Below are 27,397 nucleotides of genomic sequence, written 5' to 3' on the forward strand. Positions count from 1 at the left end.
CCAGAAGCCCCTGCTGTAGAAGCATTCGTATTTATAGATATGCAAAGCTGGTATGTGGGGTAGTCTCTAACACCTACAATCTGGATATGGCTTTCAAGTCACAGAATTAAGCTGTTGTCTTTTTCTCCCTCAGAGAAAATCATGCGGCCTCCACATCTTAGGCACATAGATAGGCACCCACCCACTCACCACCCCGCACACCACCCCCTGTAGCTGCTGTTAACCCTATGGTGTTAAGATGCCATGCATCACAGCAGAAGCTGAAAGGCTAAAGGGCTTGCCTAATGACGCGTACCTTGCCTTTGTTGAAGTAGTGAATGATCTTCCGGCACAGTCCCTCCTTCCGCTGCCACTCTGTCTGCGATGGGTAATGGAGGAATTCCCGCAGTGGCCGGTCCTCCCACTGCAGCAGCTCACAGTAAAGGAGCAGGGTAAATGCAGCCTCTGTGGGGATAGACAGCATGGAGGTCCAGGGGCTTTTCTTGCTCAGGGGCCCAGGAGCAGCCTAGTGTCAGAGGACTATGCTGGGCAGGATGCCAGTGCAAGTCATGTGCAGCCCAGGTCAGGGACACTGGATACCAAAGACGGAACAGTGGGGCTGCTCAGCAAGCCAATAACCCTGGTCCATAGCATGAAGGAGCCAAATATCCTGGTAGACACCTTCCTTCCATGGCCTGGTCACCTGTTCCGGTCTCCAGATTAATAAAGAATGACTCAGCTACCCAAAAGTCTGTGTACAGGTGGCTTTGCTGTGGGAGACGTTGACACATCAGAGAGAGCTCTTGGGTTCCTCTCTGCTCAACTGACTACAGCTTCCTTTCCGACCTTCTCAGAACTAGCTCTTAGGGCTCCATTACCAAAGGAACCTAAATTGATACTAGACCCAGAGTGAAAGCCTGGCAACATCTTACTCTATGTGTGGAACAATTAGAGAGAGTTATATAAAACCACGGCAGTGAAATACCATGGCTCCCTACATTCCGAGGGATGAGTCACACTGAATCACAGCCATGGCTCAGGGGCCTCATTACACAGTTTTCTCTCTTCTGTTCTATTTGTTCATTTTTAGTGGGCATCTCCTACTGGCAAGTTAATTAGTTCTAGCTTCTGTGCTTCTGCCTGGTTTTCAAGGTTCTGCTCAAATCTACTCTCCATGACTACGAAGAATCTCATTTCTAACCATTTATTGACCCACTTCCAGCTTTAGCTAGGCCCACTTGCCTGTGTCCACTCTTTAGGCTCCTCCTCATCCTTGCCTCTTTGCCTGTGCCCTTGCCACTGGAACTTCCTGCCAAGGAATGTACATGCCTCCTCATAGGATCAGGAAGCCTTTTTTCTCTAGGGACAAGCCTTGTGGAACTCAGGGCCTCCCTCTGGAGCTTAGGAAACCATGGAACGTCTTTTTCTTTCTTGCCTATATTCTTTTCAGACGTCATTCCCTGAGCCATCAGAGACAAGGCTTAGCACTCTTTCTCTGTTAAAGTCCCTGACCCAGCGTCTCAGTCATGGCCCAGTTCCCCAGAAGTTTAGCAAATGCTTCTGCTGATACACAACATTTATTAAAGTCTTTCTCTTCACTGTCCTCTCATAGGGTTGCTGGATCATGGGTGCAAGTGGATGCAGAGAATGGTAGACTCAGCCCAGTCATTTTATTAGTCAGCTGAATTTAAGATTCAAAGCCCAGTCATTTTAGATTTAATTCTTGCCAAGCTGTGCTATCAGATAATATACCATCTAAGCCAAACACTCTCTAACAGCTAGAGATAAAGGAGGATTCTCTGTTTCTACAAATCTATCTAATTGCAATAGTGTTTGCAGAGAAGGATAGCTTAAATTTCCTGGTCTATCACACAAATTCAAGTCCTATCACCTAAGAGCTAAGACATAATGGCTGGTCACCACAGTGGGGAAAATGGCTTTTTGGGGGGAACGATGGTATGTCAATCAGACAGGACACGCACGCATGCGCACAACCCCGATTCAGCGTGGTTCTCAGTAAACAGTTGTGACAGCCACTTTGAAATGCTTAAAATTTGTTCTAGTTAGAAAAGGCCTTGATGTTGGATTAAATTGTAGATACAATGACAGGCCCTGTCTGGCCTGTCAAGAAGTCAGATGAACACTCTTCATACTCTGCACTGGGAGCGCAATGTGAGGCTGCTATGCAGTTGCAGGGTCTGAAGAACCTAGCCTGCAAGGAAGGTCTGCTAGTGAGTTCTGGAAGTTCCAGGGTTCAGGGGATATTCCTTTGTTATAACCTTAGCTCCAGCTTTGAAAGTCCTAAAAAAGGCTCTCTGTTCATAAGGAGTGACAGTTAGCTCAGGATGCTCTAAACCTGGTGCACCAGAATTTGGAGGTCACCCTTGAGACTTCAGAGGGGTGGACAGGAGGGAAGGAGAGTGAAACAGCCTCAAGTAGTGGAGGACATGGCACAAAGGCACAAGTGGAAGTTCTGCCTGCTTTCTCTCTACCATGTGCCACAAAGGAGTTGAGGGAAATGAGTGAGGTGAGGGGATAGCACAACCCCCAACATTCTGCTGAGATCTGGCAGGCACCAGCCTGAAGCCTTTCTCTGCCTATTGTACAAATCCCTTCAGTTTGTCCTCATGGTCAGGCATGGCTCTCTCTTTTCCCCACTTACCTGTGTAGTTTTCGGCCTGCAAGTGCATGTCACAAAGCTTATGGATGTAGCGGATATACATTTCTTCCTTGTTAATCTCAGATTTGTAAAAATTCTATAATAAAGAGAAGGAAACACCTGTCAACTACCTGTGGCGGCCATAGCCAAGCTCTGGGCAGCTGGCCAAAGCCGTGGGTGTGTTGGGCAGGAGAGGGAGGGCAGGCCCTGGAGGCAGATAGCACCAGAAGGAGAAAGCACCAGCCAGAAGGAACACCTGCTGTGGGTGGAACCACTGGCAGGTCTATGGGAGCCCTGGGTAGTGTGAAAGAGGAAAAGCATCAGGGCAGATCAGGAGTCAGGGTTGACTGTGAATTGGGGCATGTCAGACTTAGTGGGTCCCTGCCAAGAGGCCAGGCTAGAGTTCTGTACAAAGAGAAGCTCGTTTCATTCCTTCCCCAAGTAAGAATGTGTCTGGGGAAGTGCAGGCCTCTAAGATACCAGTAACTGGGCTGATGTCCTGATTCAAACCCTTAGGCCTATAGCCATGTATTGTAGAAGGGCCAAGCCAATCACAGCGCAGGACAGAAACCATTTCAGTATGCAGAGAGGTCAGGGCCCATGTCCTCTCACCATCAGGTTAACAGTACAGCCAATCTTCTTATTCTCTGTTTCCTCTCCTTTCATGCAGTCCCTGGAAGAGACAGCACAGATGAGCACCAGATACGAAGTGGGGCCTTGAGACAACACCTAGAACTGTACTATTACTGGGGCATTAGTATGACCAAATCCCAGATTGAGATGGCCTTCAACATCTGCTTCCATAGGAACTGCTTCCATAGATGAGGAGTCTACTGTGAGCTCCTTCAGCTTTGGACCCACTCTCGGGGCTCAAATATCTCTGTTCAACTGAGCCCCTTATTCTGGTGGCAGAGCACAGAGAGAGCCCAGAGCTACATCAGGGTATTAAGTGGCACCTACAAAGGTCCTTGGCACAAAAGTGCATATTAATTAAGTGAAAGGCCAAATCCTCAACTTCCCATTAAAGGGAGGCACAGAATTCTCCTTAAAGGACAGGTTTCATTTTGTAGGAGTGCTGAATAGAAGCCAAGATCCTCCACTTCATGGCCCTAGCTTCAGGGCTCTGTACATGTTCCCCACATAGTTGACATTTCTCCCTACGGTTTCCTTCCTGTGTACTAGTCTTTGGAGCCATCTATCACCAGAAGCAGCAGGTCTCGTGCTTAAAGCATCAGCCAGGACTGAGCTGCATTCATACCTAGCAGGGTCTGGGTATAGGAGGTGTCAGGGATGGCCTGTGAGAGACAGGAAAATAGGAACACTGAGAATGGATCCTTTCCAAGACAGGGAGAGGGTTGGTCAAAGCCAAGCTCCTCTGGAAAGGGGCAGAAGCCTGGCACACGGAGATGAAGGAGAATGAGAACCAGACTGGTGAATCCAGCAAGAAGTCTCCTATGCACACAGCCAGCCAGAGAGCCATCTGCCTGATGTGTCTCCTTCCATAGCAGCCCACACTGCTCTAGAGAAGATCTAGTTCCTTGTGCAGCTGTGTATTAGCAGCTCTGGGGAAAAGCTGCAGAAAGGGGTTTATACAGATTTCTAGGGTCAGGTTGGAGAGTGTCTTTGGCTTTGCTCCACAGACAGGCACAGGGCCCAGTGAAGAGCAGTACAGCTGGGAATCAGGGGCCCTAGGCCAAGTCACTGAGCCTCTGGATGGCCATTTGACAAACCCAGTTCTCCCCACCTTCCCATGATGCAGAGGAAGAACCCTGGGATGACTCCTTTGAAAGAAAAGGATGTTGAAAATCCATACTCCTGTCATGATATTTTGCAAAGCCAAATGTCCTTCCTGTGGAAGTCTCTGGTCAGAGTTGACAGGTTTGTGATGTTTGGAACCAAGGCCCTCCTTTCTTGGGTGGGGCGGGGGGGGGGGGTTGACCTATCACCACATAAGACATTTGGTTCCTATGTAGCCAGACATGAGGGTCCTGAACATCCTTCTGCAGAACCTGTCCCTTTAGTGCTAGCAGGGCCAGGAAACTGCTTGACTTTTCAAGAGGAGTGAGCCTGAGGTCAGATGGGCAAGTTGTTCCAAGCAACCCACACAATGGTAGAAGGCATCTGTCTCCCCAGTAAGTTGGCCCCATGAAGGGCAGTGAGATCTTACCTAGCCACTTCGGCATTTAGTGTAGCTGTAGGCAGGCATGTAGCTGTGCTACAGAATGGGGGGATGCTTAAGACGAGAGCACATTTCTCAGGAATTGCATTTCCATTTAGTGATTTGTATTTTCTATAAAGCATCTGAAACACTTACCAAGCATTAACTTCTGTTTGGCCATAACCAGAACTTCATAGCTAAGTCCCTTAAACAGAAAGGAACTGGCCTCAACACTATGATACCAGGGGTATCCTACACACTTCTGTGCTCTATGACTGCTTCTCCTCTGCACTGCTGACAGCAGACTCTTTTTTGTGTAGCTTTGCATCACTTCTGTGTGGCTACTTCATGGTGGATGTCTTTTAAAGTTTGACTTAGGTGCAGCTGTTGCTTTCCCTCTTGCTCTTTCTCTGAAGGGTGAGCAGGGAAGACTCCTGAAAGAGGCTTCTGAAGCATCCGGCTCACCTGGGTAGTGGGCTGGCTGGGGACTACATCAGTGACCAGGCAGCCCTCATTGCAACCCAAGGGGTCTGGGAAAGGCAGGCTTCATAACCCTCAGTTGCCCGTTCCAGGTACAGGTTCCACTTTGAGCCATAAGGGCTTGGCAACTCTAGCTCTGTCCCTGTCTGTTCCAGGCACAAAGAAAACCCTTCTAGGGCTCTGCTTCCTATCCTGGGAAATATAGTTACTACCAGTGAGAATCTTCATGTTTGACACAGAGTGTCTGAAATTCACATAAAAGTTAAAGACATTGACATAAAAGCTGATGAGGTATTCCTTTGAGTACCTAAAGTTTTGCCAGTCTAACACTGAATCTTACATAACAGGTTCAGGTAATTCTACAGTACAATCTGTTGATGATGTTTAATCAATGTATATATTTTAAAACTTTGAACAATTATTTTTTTCCTTTTTGTTTGATGTCCTTTCCTTGAGTCATATCAACCACTATTTTCTTTTACTTTTTTTTTTTTTTTTTGAGACGGGGTCTCATTTTGTCACCCAGGCTGGAGTTCAGTGGTGCAATCTTGGCTCACTGCATCCTCGACCTCCCCAGATAAAGTGATTTGCCCACCTCAGTCTCCAAAATAGCTGGGACCACAGGTGCGTGCCACCACACCTGGCTACTTTTCCAATTTTTCATAGAGATGGGGTTTCGCCATATTGCCCAGGTTGGTCTCGAACTCCTGAGCTCAAGCAATTTGCCTGCCTTGGTCTCCCACAGTGCTGGGATTACAGGCATGTGCCATTGTGCCTGGCCAACAACTCTTTTCTTAGTAAGTTCTTGAACTAACTGCATTGAGGTAGAGGAAAAGAGTTGCTTGGTTTCTGCATGGTCTTTCCAACAAGTTTATCACTCATTATTTACTCTGTACCTGCCAGGAGCCAGCCCCCATACAGGGGAACAGGGAGATAAGGACAAGGTTCCTATCCTCAAGGAGCTGGTCCTCTTTTGTAAGGTAAGACACAAAGATGACAAATGATCATCATTCAATGCGTGCACAGAAAGGTAAGCTCCTGGCTTGGGAAAGCTTCCTTAATAGGGATGAGTTGGAAAACCACTCTTGGGAGAGAACACAGCATATAGAGAAACCTGAAGGGAAAATACAAGTGGTTAAGTGGTGACAACATGGAGAAAGAGACAGGGCATGGTTCTTGAGTCAGCTAGATCTGGATTCAGATCCTAGCAGTGGCACTTCTTAGTTTCTCCTCATGGATAAAAAGAACGAGGATGCTTATAAGATTAGAGAAAGTGTATGTAGAGCACTCAAGTGGTAGATTTTCAATAGACAGGGGCCATAATCAACATTATGCTGTTTCCTTTCACGTTAGCAAGGAGCAATACTGGGAGGCTGGGGTGTAGGGCATGAGTACTGGGGACTAGCAGAAGATTGGTTTGGAGAAGTGAGCAAAGGCCAGTGGTGCCATATTAAGGATTTTGGACTTTTTGTAGATACCACCACTGAGACAAGAAATAGAGAATGAAGTTGGTTTTGGGCATGAGTTTGAGCTGCTTGCAGAAGGTAGCTAAAGAAATCAAACAGGCAGCTAGAACAAGGCCTTGGAGCCTAAGAAATTATTTTCTGCTCCTTCGTTAGACCACGGTGAATAAAGCCAAACTTTAGAAAATGTTTTGGTAAGGGGGAGGTGCAGCGCTTTATCCACCTCTCTGCCCTGTCTAATTGTAGTTGCAGGAGAAGCTACGGACCTGGTGTGAACAAAGAAGTCTCCTGCTGTAAAAGGGGCCCCAAGGCCAGCTTTGAACTTGAAAGGCCCAGGAAAAACGGCCTGAAGTTCACACAAGCATAGCTGTGCTACAGAATGGGGGGATGCTTAAGACGAGAGCACATTTCTCAGGAATTCCATTTCCATATCCAGGCCAGTGCATTGGACACCTGAGTCTTTTGCACAGCAGCACCTTCTACTTCAGCAGCAACTGCAGCCAGGCTTAACTCTCCTATTTCTTGATCCATGAGCTCAAAATGCTCTCATTTGGCATTTGCACAGCTTATACCACAGAGAAGGCAACTATTGCTTGGAGCTGGGTTTCATTTATCATTTCTCCTCACCTTCCTCCAGGCTCCCAAAAGGTACCTTTAGCCATCACCTGAACCCTGCTGAGAGAATGATTAAGGCTGCAGTTGTGGTTTCATTGTCATGTTTGGACTAATTCAAAAGCCATGATACAACTGAGAAGGCAGACTTTCATTAAGAAATTCTAATTCTGGCTGGGTGCAGCAGCTCAGGCCTGTAATCTCAGCACTTTGGGAGGTCGAGGTGGGAGGATCACTTGAGCCCAGGAATTTGAGACCAGCCTGGGCAACACAATGGGACCTTGTCGCTACAAAAACAAAAAACAAAAAATTAGCCGGGCATGGTGGCATGGGTTTGTAGCCTCAGCTACTCGGGAGACTGAGGTGGGAGGACAGCTTGAGCCTAGGATTTCGAGGCTGCAGTGAGCCATGATTGCCCTCCAGTCTGGGTGACAAAGCAAGACTGTCTTCAAAAAAAAAAAATTTCTTATTTCACATGAACTCCCAGACTGAACATAATATGAAGATCTCTGAGCTCACAGGCTGTTTCCTCTAATCTATTCTGGCCATGACCAGGGGACAGAAATAAATAGACTTTAGACAAAGAATATAGGCATTGAAAAGTGGGGTCCCTAGTCCCTGGAAAAGCCAACTTCAAGTCCTCTAGGTGATACTTCTCTGCTCATCTGCCATATGGTTCGGAGGAAAGTCTGCACTAAGGACCTACAGCTGTTCCCTGCCCTGCTCTGGAGACAGCTGTACTCTTCCCTCTTGCTGTGCCCATTCCTCTGAGCCTTAACCCTTCTGGATGGAAGGCCAGATGACTACATATCCCCAAGATCCCTCCTGGGTACATGTGCCCACATTTTAGCGGGGAATCCCAGGAGGCCCTAGCCTACCCCTGGGAAAAGTCTCTGTCTCTGTTTCTTCTTGATCATCATCAGATTCCTACTGACTGGTGATGGCACCCAATATCACAACAGTCCTCCCCATGAAGGGCACATGGTCTCAGTTTTCAGGTCAGGGGGATTCCCTTGCTAGAGAGAGTATCCTGACAAAAGAAGAGGTGAGCGGGTGGCTGAGAAGATACCTGTAGTCAAGAAGACGTTCCATGAGGCGGGTGACTGAGGTCACAAAGGAAATGCCGGTCTCACGCCATGTTTCTTGTTCAACCTTCTCCAGCAGGCTATTGGTGGAGGGGTGGAGAAAGCAAACACAATTCATGAGCCTTCCCCTGGGCACAAGAGTGAAGTCCAAGAGCCCATGGAGGCTGTGATGGATCTGGAGACAGCAGACTTACCACACTGCAGTCTTACCTGGGGTAGGGCCCAAACAGCTGGGTTCTACTCCATGCAGCAGAAAGCAAAGACAAGGAGGTTACTGAACTGGCAGCAACAAATGAAAACACAGCTTCTATTTCCATGTACAAGTTCCTAAGGATGCCACTGAGGAGGAGGGGAGGGAAGGGCTTGGCTCCAGCCACCTTAGGCATAGACTGTAACTCACTTCTGTTCTGAAGGAGTAGTTGAACAAGAGCCCACTGAGGGATAAGCCTGGCTTTGCCAATGGCTGACTGTCTTTATCACTGCCCAGAGCCATCCTAGCAAACATACAAACCAAGCTCTGTTTTTCAAAATTTTAATTTTTCTTTTTTTAAGATGGGGTCTTGCTATGTTGCCCAGTTTGGTCTTGAACTCCTAGCCTCAAGTGATTCTCCTGCCTCGGCCTCCCAAAGTGCTTGGATTATGGGCATGAGCCACCGTACCCAGCCTAAACCCATCATCTTCATGGAAACTAAGGGAAAGATTCTCATTAGTCTTGGGGCCCCAATATAAGGGAAAGAGAGCAAGTCCAGGAGCTATACTTGGCCATCCTACTGTTGCAGGGAATGCTCCCAAACAAAATGTGCCAGAGCCAGGAGCTAAATGCCCAGGTTCTTTTCTTACTTGACAACCCCATGCTCCTGGTACCTCAGGGCAGCCCCTGGCTTCTCCAAAAGCCTGGCTTCTGAGATCCTCTGCCATCCCACAGGTCTTTCCTAAGGGACAATGACTTGAACTCTTTCTGCTTGCTCCAGTGATGAGCCTAGGTCCATCCTTCACTCCATACAATTTTATTCCTGATTCCTTTCCACACTGTTCCTTGCTCTCTAAGGTCATGAGAGTCACCTGGGGTGGCAGACCCAGCTAGGGGGTCTAGTACTGGGTACTCAAACCCACAGCCTGACTGCTGTTAATGCTGCTGCTACAATGATGACTGTCTCCTTGCACAGAGCATACTGCCTAGGCCAGGCTTCTGGGAAAGTGAGGGTTTTCCAGGTGACTCCTGTTGTTAGAGAAGGTTAAGAATACTGAATCTGACTTCTGTGGCTTTATCCGTTGAGAAATGTACCAGCATTTTTCAACTGTGTTCTGCAGAGGTCTCTGTCCTAGAGGACAGGTGGAAATGTTCTGTGAGCACACAAACATGGGAAATTGGAAAATGCTGATCACTATACCCTCCTTTTGGAGATTTTTCATATCCTTTTTTTTTTTTTTTGGAGATGGGGTCTTGCTATGTTGCTCAGGATAATCTTGAACTCCCGGGCTCAAGCAATCCTCCCACCTTAGCCTCCCAAGTAGCTGGGATTACAGGTAAGTACCACTGCACAAAGCTCATATCCTTTTGTACAACAGTCTTTGAGAAGTCCTATAATAAAGAGGCTTGTTCAATTTTGCTTAGTTGAATCTTTTCTAAACTAATTCACCCATGATTTACATTTTTTTTTAGCTTCCAAAAACACAAATTTGAAAATGCTACTCCATGTTATGAGTGGTTCTCAGTTCTTACACTGATTTTAAAAGAGCTTATAAACATGATTTGGTCAGGTAATTAGTAATTGCAGATTATTTTTGTACTTTTTCCTTTGTAGCAGTCATTTGTTAGCGGCCAAGGAACACTGCCTTATTTCCACAATTAGACAAATCTTCGGCTAAAAAAGAAATACTAAAGGATGGATTCATTTTCACAAATTATAATTATTTAAATTTAAAATAAATTTACATTTTACCTCATGACTCCTCAAGAAACAAAGTGGGCATGGTATAGTGGAAAGACTCCCCCATCTGGAAATTAGAAGATCTGGGCCCTCCTTCCAGAGCTGTCTGTTATTGATGACACAACTGAGGGCATGCTGGCACTTCCCTGAGCCCAGTTCTTTATTTCTCAAGTGGGAGGGAAGATAATTTCTACTCTGTACACCTTGCAGGTATGTTGTGAGGATCAAATAAGGTAAGAAATGCCAATACATTTTGCACACTGGAAAGTTCTAAGCCAATGGATAGTATTATTCCTGAAAAAATATGCTAGAGGTTTGTTTTCAAAATGGAACAAAAACAAAGAACATCTCAAAGTTGGACATAAGTACGATGGGGAGGGTATTCTAGAGCTGTAAATATCTTAAGATTTCATTTTTTAGGAAGATAAAATAGCAACATCACTATCTACTTGGGAGGGCCATAGTTCCCCTGGGTCTCTCTTCAGGTCTCTTGGCCTCCATCAACTTAAGCCAGAAACCATGGAATGGAGGACACAGAAGAACCCTGATATCATTCAGTACAACCATCTCATTCCACAAACATGAAAACTGGCCTGGAAAGAGTGTTGCAGCTTGTTCAAGAGCTCACTGCAATGTTTTTCAAGCTGACTGTACTAACTTACAAAGCAGGGCAATCAGGAACCTGTCTCTCAAAGGAGGATTTATCCCCCACCTTGAAATGCCAGCACTGAGCCCAGAACTGAGTCTCCATGAACTGCCTGCCCCCCATCCAGATGCAGTGCATGTTATGAAGACAAACAACGATCCTTTTCCTGTCAGCAAATCTAGGAGCTCAGAGGTTACCTGTTTTCTATCTTTTCAGTCAACTATGGGAATCCCTGAAAGAGCTTGGTTTCTTGGTGACAGAAGTTGAGCATTGCTACCATCAGGAACCCAGGTCTGTCTTGATAACCAAACTCTAAAGCCTGCCAGTGCAGTTGCAAACTCTACTTTTCATTGGCCCACTTCATCCCATCCCCCATTGTGATGTGCCTGGGGCTGGAGCAGCTTACAGTAGGCTGAAGAGCTCCCTGTAGCTCTCGTCACCTTTCCCTTCTGATACCATGCTGTCCAGCTTGTCAATCAACTCGGCCTCCACCTAGAAGGAAGCAGAAACTTCATAAACCTGAGATGACCTCAGAAGAAGAATGGGAAATCCAGTTCCTGTGGTGGGTAAGGATGGTGGGAAACTACTTCCTGATTCTGTCCTTGTTCCAAAGAAATCCCAGGGAAGACAGTATTTTACCTATAGCACCAAGAAATCACTCTGCCTCCCCAAATCAAGAAGGCCTCCCACCCTAGTAGTTTGAAAAAGAGGTAGGACTTAAAAGTCTCAGGTACTCTTTCCCATCTAAGGGCAAAAGGCAAGGATTCCCTACCAAGAAAAGTATTTTGGATTCAAAAGAGGGCATTTTCAGATTTTTCCCCCCTTTAAAAACATTAATTCAAAATAATTTGTAGGCATAAAATACATTTGGTTAGAACTTTACCCTCTAGTCAGCCAGTCAAAAAAGACGCTTTCTGGGGAGCTTGTCCTCACTCTAATGGCTGGCATTAAATGGAGCTGAATGAGATTTGAGTGTTTCCTCCTGATATTTTCCTTCAGGATAACAGGCTCCACTGTTTGTACCCACAGAACCTAGAGCCCTTGAGGCTGCTGTTCCTATCACTGGACCATCACTGGGCCCCTGCAATTTGTTATCGGATACCTAAATCCTAAGAAGCAAGACTATATATTTGTTCCTACCCTGTGGGTTTGCAAGGGCATTCAGCAGTACTCACTTTTCTTTTTTTTAAATTTAATTTTAAGTTCAGGGGATACCTGTGCTTGATTGTCTGATTGTTGATTGATTGATACCTGTGACAGGTTTGTTATGTGGGTAAACATGTGCCATGGTGGTTTGCTGCACCTATCAACCCATCACCTAGGTATTAAGCCTCAGATGCATTAGCTATTTATCCTGATCTCAGCCACTTTTCTAATAGGTCTCACTGGATTTACTCTGAGGTGAGAAACTGGTTGTGATATGATATAAAATTGTTTTAACTTTTTATTAACCTTTATTTATTTATTTCGAGATGGAGTCTATGTCACCCAGGCTGGAGTGCACAGGTATGATCTCAGCTCACTGCAACCTCCACCTCCCAGGTTCAAGCGATTCTCCTGCCTCAGCCTCCTGAGTAGCTGGAATTGCAAGCACGCATCATCATGCTGGCTAATTTTTGTATTTTTAGTACAGATGGGGTTTCACCATGTTGCCCAGGCTGGTATTGAATTCCTGACCTCAGATGATCCACCTGCCTCATGGTGGTCGAGCCACCATGCTCGACCCCTTTATTAACCTTTATAGTACTGTGACATTATTTATTTAGTATTTCATAGAAACAAAAAAGTCACAGCATGGCTGCATGAAATAATGTGCTATAAACAGAAGCCTTTCTCACTCTACAGAGAACAAAGAATCCTAAGGCTAAGAAATAATAAAAGAGTAACTGAATTAGTAAATTCAGTGAAGGCAATTAGGGCCTCTGAAGTCCGATGACCGGAAAATGAGGCCTTTTTTAAAAAATAGTGGTCTGCTACATGGCCAGGGCAGAGATGAGTGAGTTGCTTGAATACACATTTGAGAAGAAGCAGAAAGTCTGAGACCTGGAGTCTTTAGGGATTGAAGCCATCTCACTCTCTCTGTGTGGAGAAGAGGCATAAGCAGGGACTTGCCTGGGGTTATGTTACATCAGGTAGAGCTGCATCTAGAAGCCAAGGTGGATTAGTCCCAGTTCAGAGCTTTTCTTGCCTCACTGGGTCAACCTGCTGGCTAAAAGGCCCCCAAGAGAAGGGTCTGATTATAACAAAGGATCTCTCTTCACACATGGTGGTATAGGTAGATTGTGCCTTCAGAACACAGCAAAAAGGTGGGGAGGGGACCTGGAGCAGCAGAGCATACAACAGTGTAAACAGGGTACAACAGTCCACTGGAATCTAAATGGTTCTCAAAATGGGTCTCTGAGCCAGCAGCAGCAGTTTCACCAGAGATCTTGTTAGAAATTAAAATTCTCAGGCCTCATCTAGTTTGTCGGATCAGAAACTCAGGGTAGGAGTGCACAAGCTGTGCTTTAATGAGTCTTCCACGTGCTTCTGAAACCTATTCAAGTGTTCTGAACTTTGTATTAGGCAAAGAAGCTGGTGATGGGGCTGGGCGTGCTGGCTCACACCTATACCTATAATCACAGCACTTTGGAAGGCTGAGGCGGGCAGATCACCTGAGGTCAGGAGTTTGAGACCAGCCTTACCAGCATGGGGAAACTCCATCTCTACTAAAAATATAAAAAAATTAGCCAGGTGTGGTGGCACCTTGCCTGTAGTCCCAGCTACTCGGGAGGCTGAGGCAGGAGAATCACTTGAACCCAGGAGGTGGAGGTTGCAGTGAGCCGATATCATGCCACTGTATTCTAGTCTGGGAAACAGAGTGAGATTCCATCTCAAAAAAAAAAAAAAGCTGGTGATGGAAGGATATGGGAGGTATGACTTAATCACCCCTACAGAGCTCATAAAGGAAGAAGTTATTAGGAGGAATCTAGAAATCTAAAACATGGGACACTGAATATCAACACATGCAAAATCAACATCTCTAAGTCAAACAATAAGTTCTTCAAACATATTATGTCATAATTAGTGACACTGACCATCAAGTTTGCAGTTACTTTTATTCCATAGAACCAATATTCCTGAAGTGACATCTTTATTCAACAAATATTTGTCCTGTGACATAATGAGATGCACAGTTCTAACATTTACCTCTCTAAGCCCAATTTTCTATGTTTGTGAAACAGGAATGATGGTAACATTCCTCTTTGGTGTCACTGTGCCCTGGATCTTGGGAAGTACTCAATAAATGCTAGTTTTGATTTTCATCTCTATGAGCCTACCATGTCCCAGGCACCATGGTGGGTTCTGAGATATAAAAATGCACAAGAAATAATCCTGGTCCCTAAAAGCCCACCATCTGGCAGAGGAGGCAGGTATGACAGCTGACACAGCTCAGCATGGTAATTGCTTAGATGGAACATACACAGAAAAGGTAGTCTGGATTTCAAAGAATTGTGCTATAAAAACTTAAGAAAGGTTTTTGATTCTTTGATCTAGTGATTACAGGTTGAGAAATTTACCTCAGAAAATAAGAATAAATGCTTTTGGCAATATTAACAACAAAAATTTGGAATGAACCTAAATTGCTAAAATTAGGGGCTGAGAGAGGTGGGTCATGACTGTAATCCCAGCGCTTTGGGAGACGGAGGTGGGTGGATCACAGGAGGTCAGGAGTTTGAGACCAGCCTGACCAACACGGTAAAACCCCATCTCTACTAAAAATGCAAAAAAATTAGCTGGGCATGATGGCGCACACCTGTAATCCCAGCTACTTGGGAGGCTGAGGCAGGAGAATCGCTTGAACCTGGGAGGAGGAGGTTGCAGTGAGCCAAGATCATGCCATTGCACTCCAGCCTGTGCAACAAGAGGGAAACTCCATCTCAAAAAAAAAAAAAAAGTCTGCAATCCCAGCACTTTGGGAGGCCCAGGTGGGCAGATCATGAGGTCAGGAGCTTGAGACCAGCCTGGCCAACATGGTGAAACCCAGTTTCTACTAAAACTACAAAAATAAGCTGGGCGTGGTGGCATGCACCTATAATCCCAGCTACTCAGGAGGCTGAGGTAGGAGAATCACTTGAACCTGGGAGGCAGAGGTTGCAGTGAGCTGAGATCATGTCGCTGCACTCCAGCCTGAGCAACAGAGCAAGACTCTGTCTCAAAAAAAAAAAAAAAAAAAAACACACACACACACATATATAAATTTAAAAAATTAAATTAGGAGCTTAACAAAATATGTTATGATCCAGCCATGGAATACCATATAGCCTCTAAACTGACGGGGTAGTATAGGGGAGCATTAATTCACATGAAGAGGTAGTCATGACAAGTTGCTACCAAAAAAGGGAGATTACAAACCAATATATACAACACTTTCATTTTTTTGGCCATTTTAAAAAATACTTTAGGTTCTGGGGTACATGGGCAGAATGGGCAGTTTTATTACATAGGTATACACGTGCCATGGTGGTTTGCTGCACCCATCAACCTGTCATCTACATTAGGTATTTCTTCTAATGCTATCCCTCCCCTAGCCCCCCCATTCCCTGACAGGCCCTGGTATGTGATGTTCTCCTCCCTGTGTCCATGTATTCTCATTGTTCAGCTCCCACTTATGAGTGAGAACATGCGGTGTTTGGTTTTCCGTTCTTTTATTAGCTTGCTGAGAATGAAGGTTTCCAACTTCATACATCTCCCTACAAAGGACATGAACTCACCCTTTTTTATGGCTGCATAGTATTCCATGGTGTATATGTGCCAGATTTTCTTTATCCAGCCTATCATTGATGGGCATTTGGGTTGGTTCCAAGTCTTTGCTATTGTGAATAGTGCCACAATAAACATACGTGTGTATGTGTACAGTAGAATGATTTAGAATCCTTTGGGAATATAGCCAGTAATGTGATTACTGGGTTAAATGGTATTTCTGGTTCTAGATCCTTGAGGAATTGCCATACTATCTTCCACAATGGTTGAACTAATTTACACTCCCACCAACAGTGTAAAAACGTTCCTATTTCTCCACATCCTCTCCAGCATCTGTTGTTTCCTGATTTTTTAATGATTGCCATTCTAACTGGTGTGAGATGGTATCTCATGGTGGTTTTGATTTGCATTTCTCTAATGACCAGTGATGATGACCTTTTTTACATATGTTTGTTGGTTGCATAAATGTCTTATTTTGAGAAGTGTCTGTTCATCTTCTTCACCCACTTTTTAATGGGGTTGTTTTTTTTCTTGTAAACTTGTTTAAGTTCTTTGTAGATTTTGGATGTTAGCCCTTTGTCAGATGGATAGATTGCAAAAATTTTCTCCCTTTCTGTAGGTTGGCTGTTCACTCTGATGATACTTTCTTTTGCTGTGTAGAAGCTCTTTAGTTTCATTAGATCCCATTTGTCAATTCTGGCTTTTGTTGCCATTTCTTTTGGTGTTTTAGTCATGAAGTCTTTGCCCATGCCTATGTCCTGAATGGTATTGCCTAGGTTTTCTTCTAGGGTTTTTAAGGTTTTAGGTCTTACATTTAAAGTCTTTAATCCATCTTGAGTTAATATTTGTATAAAGTGTAAGGAAAGGGTCCAGTTTCAGCTTTCTGCATATGGCTAGCCAGTTTTCCCAACACCATTTATTAAATAGGGAATCCTTTCCCCATTGCTTCTTTTTGTCAGGTTTGTCAAAGATCAGATGGTTGTAGATGCATGTTGTTATTTCTGAGGCCTCTGTTCTTTTCCATTGGTCTATATATCTGTTTTGGTACCAGTACCATGCTGTTTTGGTTGCTGTAGCATTGTAGTATAGTTTGAAGTCAGGTAGCATGATGCCTCCAGTTTTGTTCTTTTTGCCTAAGATTATCTTGGCTATGCAGACTCTTTCAGTTCCACATGAAATTTAAAGTAGTTTTTTCTAATTCTGTGAAGAAAGTCAATGGTAGCTTGATGGGGATAGCATAGAATCTATAAATTAGTTTGGGCAGTATGGCCACTTCATGATATTGATTCTTCCTATCCATGAGCATGGAATGTTTTTCCATTTATTTGTATCCTCTCTTATTTCCTTGAGCAGTGGTTTGTAGTTCTCCTTGAAGGGGTCCTTTGCATCCCTTGTACTTTGTATTCCTAGGTATTTTATTCTCTTTGTAGCAATTGCGAATGGGAGTTCACTCACGTTTTGGCTGTTTGTCTCTTATTGGTGTATAGGAATGCTTGTGATTTTTGCACACTGATTTTGTATTTTGGGACTTTGCTGAAGTTGTTTATCAGCTTAAGGAGATTTTGGGCTGAGACTATGGGGTTTTCTAAATATACAATCATGTCATCTGCCAACAGAGACAATTTGACTTCCTCTATTCCTATCTGAATATCCTTCATTTCTTTATCTTGCTTGATCACCCTGGCTAGAACTTCCAATACTATACTGAATAGGAGTGGTGAGAGAGGGCATCCTTGTCTTATGCTGGTTTTCAAAGGGAATGCTTCTAGTTTTTGCCCATTCAGTTATGATATGGCTGTGGGTTTGTCATAAATAGCTCTTATTATTCTATTTTGTTGATCTTTTCATAAAACCAGCTCCTGGATTCACTGATTTCTTGAAGAGTTTTTGTGTATCTCTATCTCCTTCAGTTCTGCTCTGATCTCAGTTATTTCTTGTCTTCTGTTAGATTTTGAATTTGTTTGCTATTGCTTCTCTAGTTCTTTTGTGATGTTAGATTGTCAATTTTAGATCTTTCCTGCTTTATCTTGTGGGCATTTAGTGCTATAAATTTCCCTCTACACACAGCTTTAAATGTGTCCCAGAGATTCTGGTACATTGTGTCTTTGTTCTCATTGGTTTCAAAGAACATCTTTATTTTTGCCTTCATTTCGTTATTAACCTAGTAGTCGTTCAGGAGCAGGTTGTTCAGTTTCCATGTAGTTGTGTGGTTTTGAGTGAGTTTCTTAATCTGTGGTCTGAGAGACTGTTATGATTTCCGTTCTCTTGCATTTGCCAAGGAGTGTTTTACTTCAATTATGTGGTCAATTTTAGAATATGTGCAATGTGGTGTTGAGAAGAATGTATATTCTGTTGATTTGGGGTGGAGAGTTCTGTAGATGTCTATTAGGTCCACTTGGTCCCGAGCTGAGTTCAAGTCCTGAATATCCTTGTTAATTTTCCGTCTCGTTGATCTGTCTAATACAGACAGTGGGGTGTTAAAGACTCCCACTATTATTGTGTGGGAGTCTAAGTTTCTTTGTAGTTTTCTAAGAACTTGCTTTATGAATCTGGGTGCTCCTGTATTGGGTGCATATATATTTAATAGTTAGTGCTTCTTGTTGCATTGATCGCTTTACCATTATGTAATGCTGTTCTTTGTCTCTTTTGATCTTTGTTGGTTTAAAGTCTGTTTTATCAGATATTAGGATTGCAACCCCTGCTTTTTTTTTTTTTGGCTTTCCATTTGCTTGGTAAATATTCCTCCATGCCTTTATCTTGAGCCCATGTGTGTCTTTGCATGGGAGATGGGTCTCCTGAATACAGCACACTGATGGATCTTGACTCTTTATCCAATTTATCAGTCTGTTGTCTTTTAATTGGGGCATTTAGCCTATTTACATTTAAGGTTAATATTGTTATGTGTGAATTTGATCCTGTCATTATGATGCTAGCTAGTTATTAGCTAGAAACTAGCTAGCTAGTTTCTTCATAGTGTTGACGGTCTTTACAATTTGGTATGTTTTTGCAGTGGCTGGTACTGGCTTATTCCTTTCCATGTTTAGAGCTTCCTTCAGGAACTCTTGTAAGGCAGGCCTGGTGGTGACAAAATCTCTCCACATGTGCTTGTCTATAAAGGATTTTATTTCTCCTTTGCTTATGAAGCTTAGTTTGGCTGGATATGAAATTCTTGAAAATTCTTTTCTTTAAGAATGTTGGCTGGGCGTGACGGCTCACGCCTGTAATCCCAGCACTTTGGGCGGCTGAGGTGGGCAGATCATGAGGTCAGGAGATTGAGACCATCCTGGCTAACACGGTGAAACACCGTCTCTACTAAAAATACAAAAAAATTAGCTGGGTATAGTGGCGGGCACCTGTAGTCCCACCTACTCGGGAGGCAGAGGCAGGAGAATGGCATGAACCCAGGAGGCAGAATTTGTAGTGAGCTGAGATCGCACCACTGTACTCCAGCCTGGGTTACCAAATGAGACTCAGTCTCAAAAAAAAAAAAAAAGTTGAATATTGGCCCCCACTCTCTTCTGGCTTGTAGGGTTTCTGCAGAGAGATCAACTGTTGGTCTGATGGGCTTTCCTTTGTGGGTAACCTGACCTTTCTCTCTGGCTGTCCTTAACATTTTTCCCTTCATTTCAACCTTGGTGAATCTGATGATTATGTGTTTTGGGGTTGTTCTTCTCAAGGAGTATATTTGTGGCATTCTCTGGATTTCCTGAATTTGAATGTTGGCCTGTCTTGCTAGGTTGGGGAAGTTCTGCTGGATAATATCCTGAAGTGTGTTTTCCAACTTGGTTCCATTCTCCTCATCACTTTCAGGTACACCAATCAAACATAGATTTGGTCTTTCACAAAGTCCCATATTTCTTGGAGGCTTTGTTCATTCCTTTTCATTCTTTTTTCTCTAATCTTGTCTTCTTGCTTTATTTTATTAAGTTGATCTTCAATCTCTGATATCCTTTCTTCTGCTTGATCAATTTGGCTATTGATACTTGTGCATGCTTCAAAGTTCTTGTGCTGTGTTTTTCAGCTCCATCAGGTCATTTATGTTCTTCTCTAAACTGGTTATTCCAGTTAGCAATTTGTCTAACCTTTATTCAAGGCTCTTAGCTTCCTTGCATTGGGTTTGAACATGCTCCTTTGGCTTGAAGGAGTTTGTTATTACCCACCTTCTGAAGCCTACCTCTGTCTATTCGTCAAATTCATTCTCCATCCAGGTTTGTTCCCCTGCTGGCTAAGAGTTGTGATCCTTTGGAGGAGAAGAGACATTCTGGTTTTTGGAATTTTCATTGTCTTTGCAGTATTTTCTCCCCATCTTCATGGATTTATCTACCATTGGTCTTTGATATTCGTGATCTTCTGATGGGGTCTCTGAATGGACGTCCTTTTTGTTGATGTTGATGCTATTCCTTTCTGTTTATTAGTTTTTCTTCTGTCAGGCCCCTCTGCTGCAGGTCAGATGGAGTTTGCTGGACATCCACTCCAGACCCTGTTTGCCTGGGTATCACCAGCAGAGGCTGCAAAACAGCAGATTGCTACCTGTTCATTCCCCTGGAAGCTTTGTCCCAGAGGGGGCACCTGCCAGATGCCAGCCAGAGCCCTCCTGTATGAGGTATCTGTTGGTCCCTAATGGGAGGTGTCTCCCAGTCAGGAGACATGGGGGTCAGGGTCAGGGACCCACTTGAGGAGGCAGTCTGACTCTTAGCAGAGCTCGAACACTATGCTGGGAGATTCGCTGCTCTCTTCAGAGCCATCAGGCAGGGACGTTTAAGTTTGCTGAAGCTGCGCCCACAGCTGCCCCTTTCACCAGGTGCTCTGTCCCAGGGAGATGGGGGTTTTATCTATAAGCCCCTGACTGGGGCTGCTGCCTTTTTTTCAGAGATGCCCTGCCCAGAGAAGAGGCATCCAGAGAGGCATTCTGGTCGCAGCGGCCTTGCTGAGCTGTGGTGGGCTGCACCCAGTTCAAACTTCCTGGCGGCTTTGTTTCCACTGTGAGGGTAAAACCACCTACTCAAGCCTCAGCAATGGCAGAAGCACCTCTCCCAACCAAGCTTGAGCGTCCCAGGTCGACCTCAGACTGCTGTGCTGGCAGTGAGAATTTCAAGCCAGTGGATTTTAGCTTGCTGGGCTCCGCGGTGGTGGGATGCACTGAGGCAGACCCCTTGGCTCCCTGGCTTCAGCCCCCTTTCCAGGGTAGTGAAAAGTTCTGTCTCACTGGTGTTCCAGGCACCCCTGGGGTATGAAAAAAAACAAGCCGGGTGCAGTGGCTCAAGCCTGTAATCCCAGCACTTTGGGAGGCCGAGATGGGCAGATCATGAGGTCAGGAGATCAAGACCATCCTGGCTAACACAGTGAAACCCTGTCTCTACTAAAAAAAAATACAAAAAACTAGCCGGGCGAGATGGCAGGCACCTGTAGTCCCAGCTACGCAGGAGGCTGAGGCAGGAGAATGGCGTGAACCCGGGAGGCAGAGTTTGCAGTGAGCTGAGATCCGGCCACTGCACTCCAGCCTGGGTGACAGAGCGAGACTCTGTCTCAAAAAACAAAAACAAAAACAAAAACAAAAACAAAAACAAAACAAACTGCAACTAGCTCGGTGTCTGCCCAAAGGGCCGCCCAGTTTTGTGCTTAAAACCCAGGGCCCTGATGGTGTAGGCACTGGAGGGAATCTCCTGGTGTGCCGGTTGCAAAGACCATGGGGAAAGTGCAGTATCTAGGCTGGATTGCACTGTTCACAGTCCCTCATGGCTTCCCTTGGCTAGGGAAGGGAATTCCCCGACCCCTTGTACTTCCCGGGAGAGGTGACACCCCACCCTGTTTTGGCTCACCCTCTGTGGGCTGCACCCACTGTTCAACCAGTCCCAATGAGATGAGCTGGGTACCTCAGCTGGAAATGTAGGAATCACCCACCTTCTGTGTTGATCTCGTTGGGAGCTGTAGACCGGAGCTGTTCCTTTTCAGCCATCTGGCCAGCCCTCTAACAATTTCATTTTTTAAGTTTAAAAAAGCCTACGTATTGAGAAGAAAAAGTCTAAAAAAGACATAAACTGCCTCTTCTCCAAGTTCCTAACAATGGTAGGATTGTGTTAAAATTCTGCATTATAGCTATTGCATTTTTTAATTTTTTTGAGATGGAGTCTCGCTCTGTCGCCAGGATGAAGTGCAGCAGTGCAATCTCAGCTCACTGCAATCTCTGCCTCCCGAGTTCAAGCGATTATACTGCCTCAGCCTCCCGAGTAGCTGGGACTACAGGCACACGCCACCATGCCCGGCTAATTTTTGTATTTTTAGTAGAGATGGGGTTTCACCATGTTGGCCAGGATGGTCTTGATCTCTTGACTTTGTGATCCACCTGCCTTGTCCTCCCACAGTGCTGGGATTACAGGTGCGAGCCACTATTGCATTTAAAATTTTTCTACATTAAATAAATATTGTTCTATAATTAGAAAAAGTAGTTTTAGGCTGTCAGTGTTAGTGATGGTGGAATGCAACCCAGTACCATTTTCAGCTGACTCAGACGACCCACAGTGCAGCTCTGCAATGTCATCCACTTCTTGGTAAAAAATTTTTTTTTATCAGGTGGTGTGCATTTTGCACATTTAGAAGGCACAAGTTGTGACAATACAGAAAAGTAACAGTTCCTGTTTTGTTTGAAGTTATTATTTCCCAAAGACCTGGAGGCATTAGAGTTACACACTCCCAAACTGATTTAATCTTAAATACTATTTACCCATGATAAAAAGAATCTATAAAAAACTTAGAGCTAGTATCATATTTATTTATTTGTTTAATAGGAGAACCACATAAGGATAGTATCATATTCACTGGTAAAATACTGGTGAATACTTTCTCCTAAGAACAAAGCAAGTTTCTCATTGCTCTTATTTAACATCATCCTGGAGGTCCTAGCTGATGTGATATGGCAAGAAAAATAAGAGATATATAGAGTAGAAGGGAAGAAATAAAACTCTCTTTTCTCAGATGACATGATTGTCTAAATAGAAAATCCCAAGGAATCTGCAAAAAAGCTTCCAGAACTAATAAGTAAATTTAGCAAGGGTACAGGATATAATGTTAATATATAAAAATCAATTGAATTTCTATATCCTAGAAACAAAAATAAAACAAAATTTAAATATTGCAATCATTTATTTATTTATTTATTTAAACAAAGTGGAACATTTTAATTGAACTTTCTTAAAACTAATGGATCAAGTAGCAAAGCAGTAAGGCTACAGAAGTTCAAACAATATAATTAAGGAGCTTGAGCTACTAGATAAACATAAATTTTACTCCCTCACCCACAGAATATCCATTGTTTTCAAGTTCACGTAGAACAATTTTTTGAAATGCTGCATACTTGGCAATAAAGGGAGTCTAAAATTTGCTCAAGGAATTAATATCAATCAGTTGCATGGAATTATTTAGAAGAGCACCAAAAAACAGGAAATACATAAAAATCTAATTACTTATGTGTAAGATCTCTATATAAAACACTGATGAAGGAAGCAAAAGAACACCTAAATAAATGAAAAGATATACTGTTTTCATGACTATTAAGACATCAATTCTTCCCAATTTTATATATATATTTATTATTTTTTTGAGACAGAGTCTTGCTCTGTTGCCCAGACTGGTGTACAGTGGTATGACCTCAGCTCACTGCAACATCCCTCTCCCGGGTTCAAGCAATTCTCCTGCCTCAGCCTCCTAAGTAGCTGGGATTACAGGCACCTGCCACCACGCCTGGTTAATTTTTATGTTTTTAGTAGAGATGGGGTTTCACTGTGTTGGCCAGGCTGCTCTCGAACTCCTGATTTCAAATGATCTGCCTGCCTTGGCCTCCCCAAGTGCTGGGATTACAGGCATGAGCCACTGTACCCGGCCCCCAGTTTGATTCACAGAATCACTGCAATCCCAGTCAAAATCTCAGCAGGAATGTTATAGATATTGACATGCTGATTCTAAAATTTATTTAAAAAAGGAAAAAGAATTAGACAGCTAACACAATACTTGAAAAAAAAAGAACAAAGCTGGAAGACAGATTCACATCACCTGGTTTTAAGACTATAAAGCTACTATAATAAGGTAGTGTGGTATTGATGAAAGAATAAACATTGATCTATGGAAAGACTAGAGTCTAGAAAGAGATTCACACAAATATGGTCAATTGATTTTTTTAAGTAGTTTTAAGTGACAATAATTATATGTATTTGTGGAGTACAATATGATGTTTTGATATATGTATACATTGTGAAATGATTGAATCAAGCTAATTAACATATCTGTCACCTCACCTAATTATTTTTTTTGCAATAAGAACATTTAAAGTCTACTCTTTTAGCAATTTTTAAATATACATTATTATTATTATTATTATTATTATTATTATTATTATTATTATTATTTTGAGATGGAGTCTTGCTCTGTCACCTAGGCTGGAGTACGGCGGTGCGCTCTTAGTTCACTGCAACTTCCACCTCCCCAGGTACAAGCGATTCTCCTGCCTCAGCCTCCTGAGTAGCTGGGACTATAGGCACGTGGCACCAAGCCTGGCTAATTTGTGTACAATGTATTAGTATTAACTATAGTCACCATGTGGTGCAATAGCTCACTAAAGCTTATTCCTCCTAACTTTGAAACTTTGCATCCTTTGATGGTCAGTTGATTTTTTCTTTTTCTTTTTTTTAAGCCTCTCCTTATCCAAACCCATTTGTTTTTCTTTTTTTTTGGCAATTGATTTTTGACCAAAGCATAAAGACAGCTGAAGAAAGGATACTCTTTTCAACAAAAGGTGCTAGAATAATTGGACATCTTGTTGCAAAATTAAAAAAAGAACCTGATCCATCCTTCATACCTTATACAGAAATCAACTCAAAATAGATCATAGATCTAAATTTAAAATGTAAAATTATAAAACTTCTAGAAGAAAATATAGGAGAAAAATTTTTGTGGCCCTATGTTAAGAAAAAGTTCTTGGGGTATGACCCCAAAAGCATGATCTATAAAAGAAAAACACTGAAAAATTGGACTTCATAAAAATTAAAAACTTTTGTTCTAAGAAAGATATTGTTTAGTAAATGAAAAGATAAGCAAAAGATTTGCAGAAAATATCTGTAAATCATATGCTCAACAAAGGACTTACAAACACAATATATAAAGAACCCTAAAATTCAACAATAAGGAAAGCAACAACTCAAATGAAAATGAACAAAAGCTTTGAACTCATTTCACCAAAGAAATATAAGGATGGTAAATAAGCACATGAAAAGATGCTCAACATCATTAGTCACTAGGGAAATAGAAATGAAAACCACAATGATATATAACTATACACCTATTAGAATGGCTAAAATAAATGAACAGATGATAGTAAGTACTGGTTAGTATGTGGAGCAATCGATTATATACTGCTGCTGGGACTTCAAAATAGTATAGCTATTTTAGAAAAGAGTTTGAGAACCTCTTTGAAAGCTAATTATACACTTGTCACAAGGCCCAACAATCCTATTCCTAAGTATTCACTCAAGAAAAATGAAAGCTTATATGCATACAAAAACCTGTAAAGAAATGTTTTTAGTAGCTTTATTTATAATTGACAAAAAAGGAAACAACCTAAATGTCTTTCTTTTTTTTATTATTATACTTTAAGTTCTAGGGTATATGTGCACAACGTGCAGGTTTGTTACATATGTATACATGTGCCATGTTGGTGTGCTGCACCCATTATTAACTCATCATTTACATTAGGTATATCTCCTAATGCTATCCCTCTCCCCTCCCCCAACTCTACAACAGGCCCCGGTGTGTGATGTTCCCCTTCCTGTGTCCAAGTGTGCTCATTGTTCAATTCCCACCTGTGAGTGAGAACATACGGCATTTGGTTTTTTGTCCTTGTGACAGTTTGCTCAGAATGATAGTTTCCAGCTTCATCCATGTCCCTACAAAGGACATGAACTCATCCTTTTTTATGGCTGCATAGTATTCCATGGTGCATATGTGCCACATTTTCTTAATCTAGTCTATCATTGATGAACATTTGGGTTGGTTCCAAGTCTTTGCTATTGTGAATAGTGCTGCCATACACATACGTGTGCATGTGTCTTTACAGCAGCATGATTTACAATCCTTTGAGTATATAAACAATAATGGGATGGCTGGGTCAAATGGTATTTCTAGTTCTAGATCCTTGAGGAATCGTCACACTGTCTTCCATAATGGTTGAACTAGTTTACAGTCCCACCAACAGTGTAAAAGTGTTCCTATTTCTCCACATCCCCTCCAGCACCTGTTGTTTCCTGACTTTTTAATGATCACCATTCTAACTGGTATGAGATGGTATCTCATTGTAGTTTTGATTTGCCATCTCACACCAGTTATAATGGCAATCATTAAAAAGTCTAAATGTCTTTCAAATGGTGAATGAATGAACTAAATACTTCTCAGCATAGAAAAACTACTGATACATGCAGTAACATGGATGAATTTCTCAAAGCATTATGCTAAATGAAAGGGGCCAGTCTCAAAAGGCTGTACTTTGTTTGATTCCATTTATATGACATTCTAGAAAAGGTACAACTATAGTGATGAAGAACAGACCTATGGTTGCATTTGCTAAGTATAGGGGAAGGGTTTGACTGCAAATAGACAGCAAGATCGAATTTTTAAGTATTCAAAAACTCTTGATTGCAGTGGTGGTTACACGAGTATGCATTTGCCAAAACACATAGAATGTAAATCAGAAAGAATACATTTTACTCTATGTAAATTTAAAAATAAATAAATATTTAAAAATTACTGCTTCCCTGGTCTACTTCTCACTGTTACAGTCACCTATTCTAAGACCACTGGTTCATCCTAGAATCACAAGCTCAGAAGGAGCTTAGTGGGGAACTGGTACAATTCCCAAGCCAATACAGAAAATTCCCCTAGAGGTGTCCTGGGAGCTTCTGCTTGAAGATCATCTGCCAAGAGAGAAAATCTCTATCTCCCAAAGCAGGCCTGCTTACAGTGGACAGTTTTTGTTGTTAGCAAGTTATTTATTTTATTAGCTAAAATTGGCTTCCTCACCAATAGCCCCTATTGGTCCTGGTACTATGTCCTGGAACTACAGATATAAAGGCAGAGGCCATGTCCTACACCTTAGTGGTGGCAAAAGAACTACACAGGAGGACAGCCTGAAGCCACTCAGTTGAAAACCAAGGGGCCTGTATCTCCTGGAGCAACCTCTCTGTGCAGTAGTCTGTAAAATGCTGGGCTACCCTGAGCCATGAGAACTCAACTGGTCTGGGCTACAGCCCTAGAAATGCCTGGACTATACAGTGAAAATCCTCTGTAAAGGAATGACATCACACACTCCCAGGGCCCTATCCTGAGTGAAACTGGGAGGCTACAGTCTCAATCATTCTCTCCTTGATCAGAAAGTTATAGTGATGTTCATTCTTTCCTGGCCTCATTATTTTCTGGCCTCTAACTTCATGAAGAAAATCCACAAATCAATTATGGCTAGCAAGTAAGGGAAAATCCTTGAACAGGATTCAAATTAGCCAAGCTACAGCCCATTCCCACTAGAATCATGGCTTGGTCATCTAGGCCACCTGCCTAAGCAGAAGGGATCCATTCCAGAGAATACCCTGAACACTGTGCCAGG

The 27,397-nt window shown here is 43.1% G+C and overlaps 1 protein-coding gene across 1 annotated transcript in view; it reads right to left on the reverse strand.

The window, feature by feature from the left end:
- DOCK3 (dedicator of cytokinesis 3) overlaps positions 1-27,397 on the reverse strand; it is a 131,467-nt gene that overhangs the window by 42,673 nt on the left and 61,397 nt on the right. Inside the window, exons 13-18 of the mRNA XM_026448011.2 lie at positions 11,420-11,505; positions 8,647-8,673; positions 8,421-8,516; positions 3,251-3,311; positions 2,642-2,735; positions 296-444 (exon numbers count right to left, since the gene is read on the reverse strand). Of these exons, the coding sequence (XP_026303796.1) occupies positions 296-444; positions 2,642-2,735; positions 3,251-3,311; positions 8,421-8,516; positions 8,647-8,673; positions 11,420-11,505 (513 nt within the window). The remainder of the gene's footprint in view (positions 1-295; positions 445-2,641; positions 2,736-3,250; positions 3,312-8,420; positions 8,517-8,646; positions 8,674-11,419; positions 11,506-27,397) is intronic.

This window comes from Piliocolobus tephrosceles, chromosome 2 (genome assembly GCF_002776525.5).
Source record: "Piliocolobus tephrosceles isolate RC106 chromosome 2, ASM277652v3, whole genome shotgun sequence".
Taxonomy (NCBI): Eukaryota; Metazoa; Chordata; class Mammalia; order Primates; family Cercopithecidae; genus Piliocolobus; species Piliocolobus tephrosceles.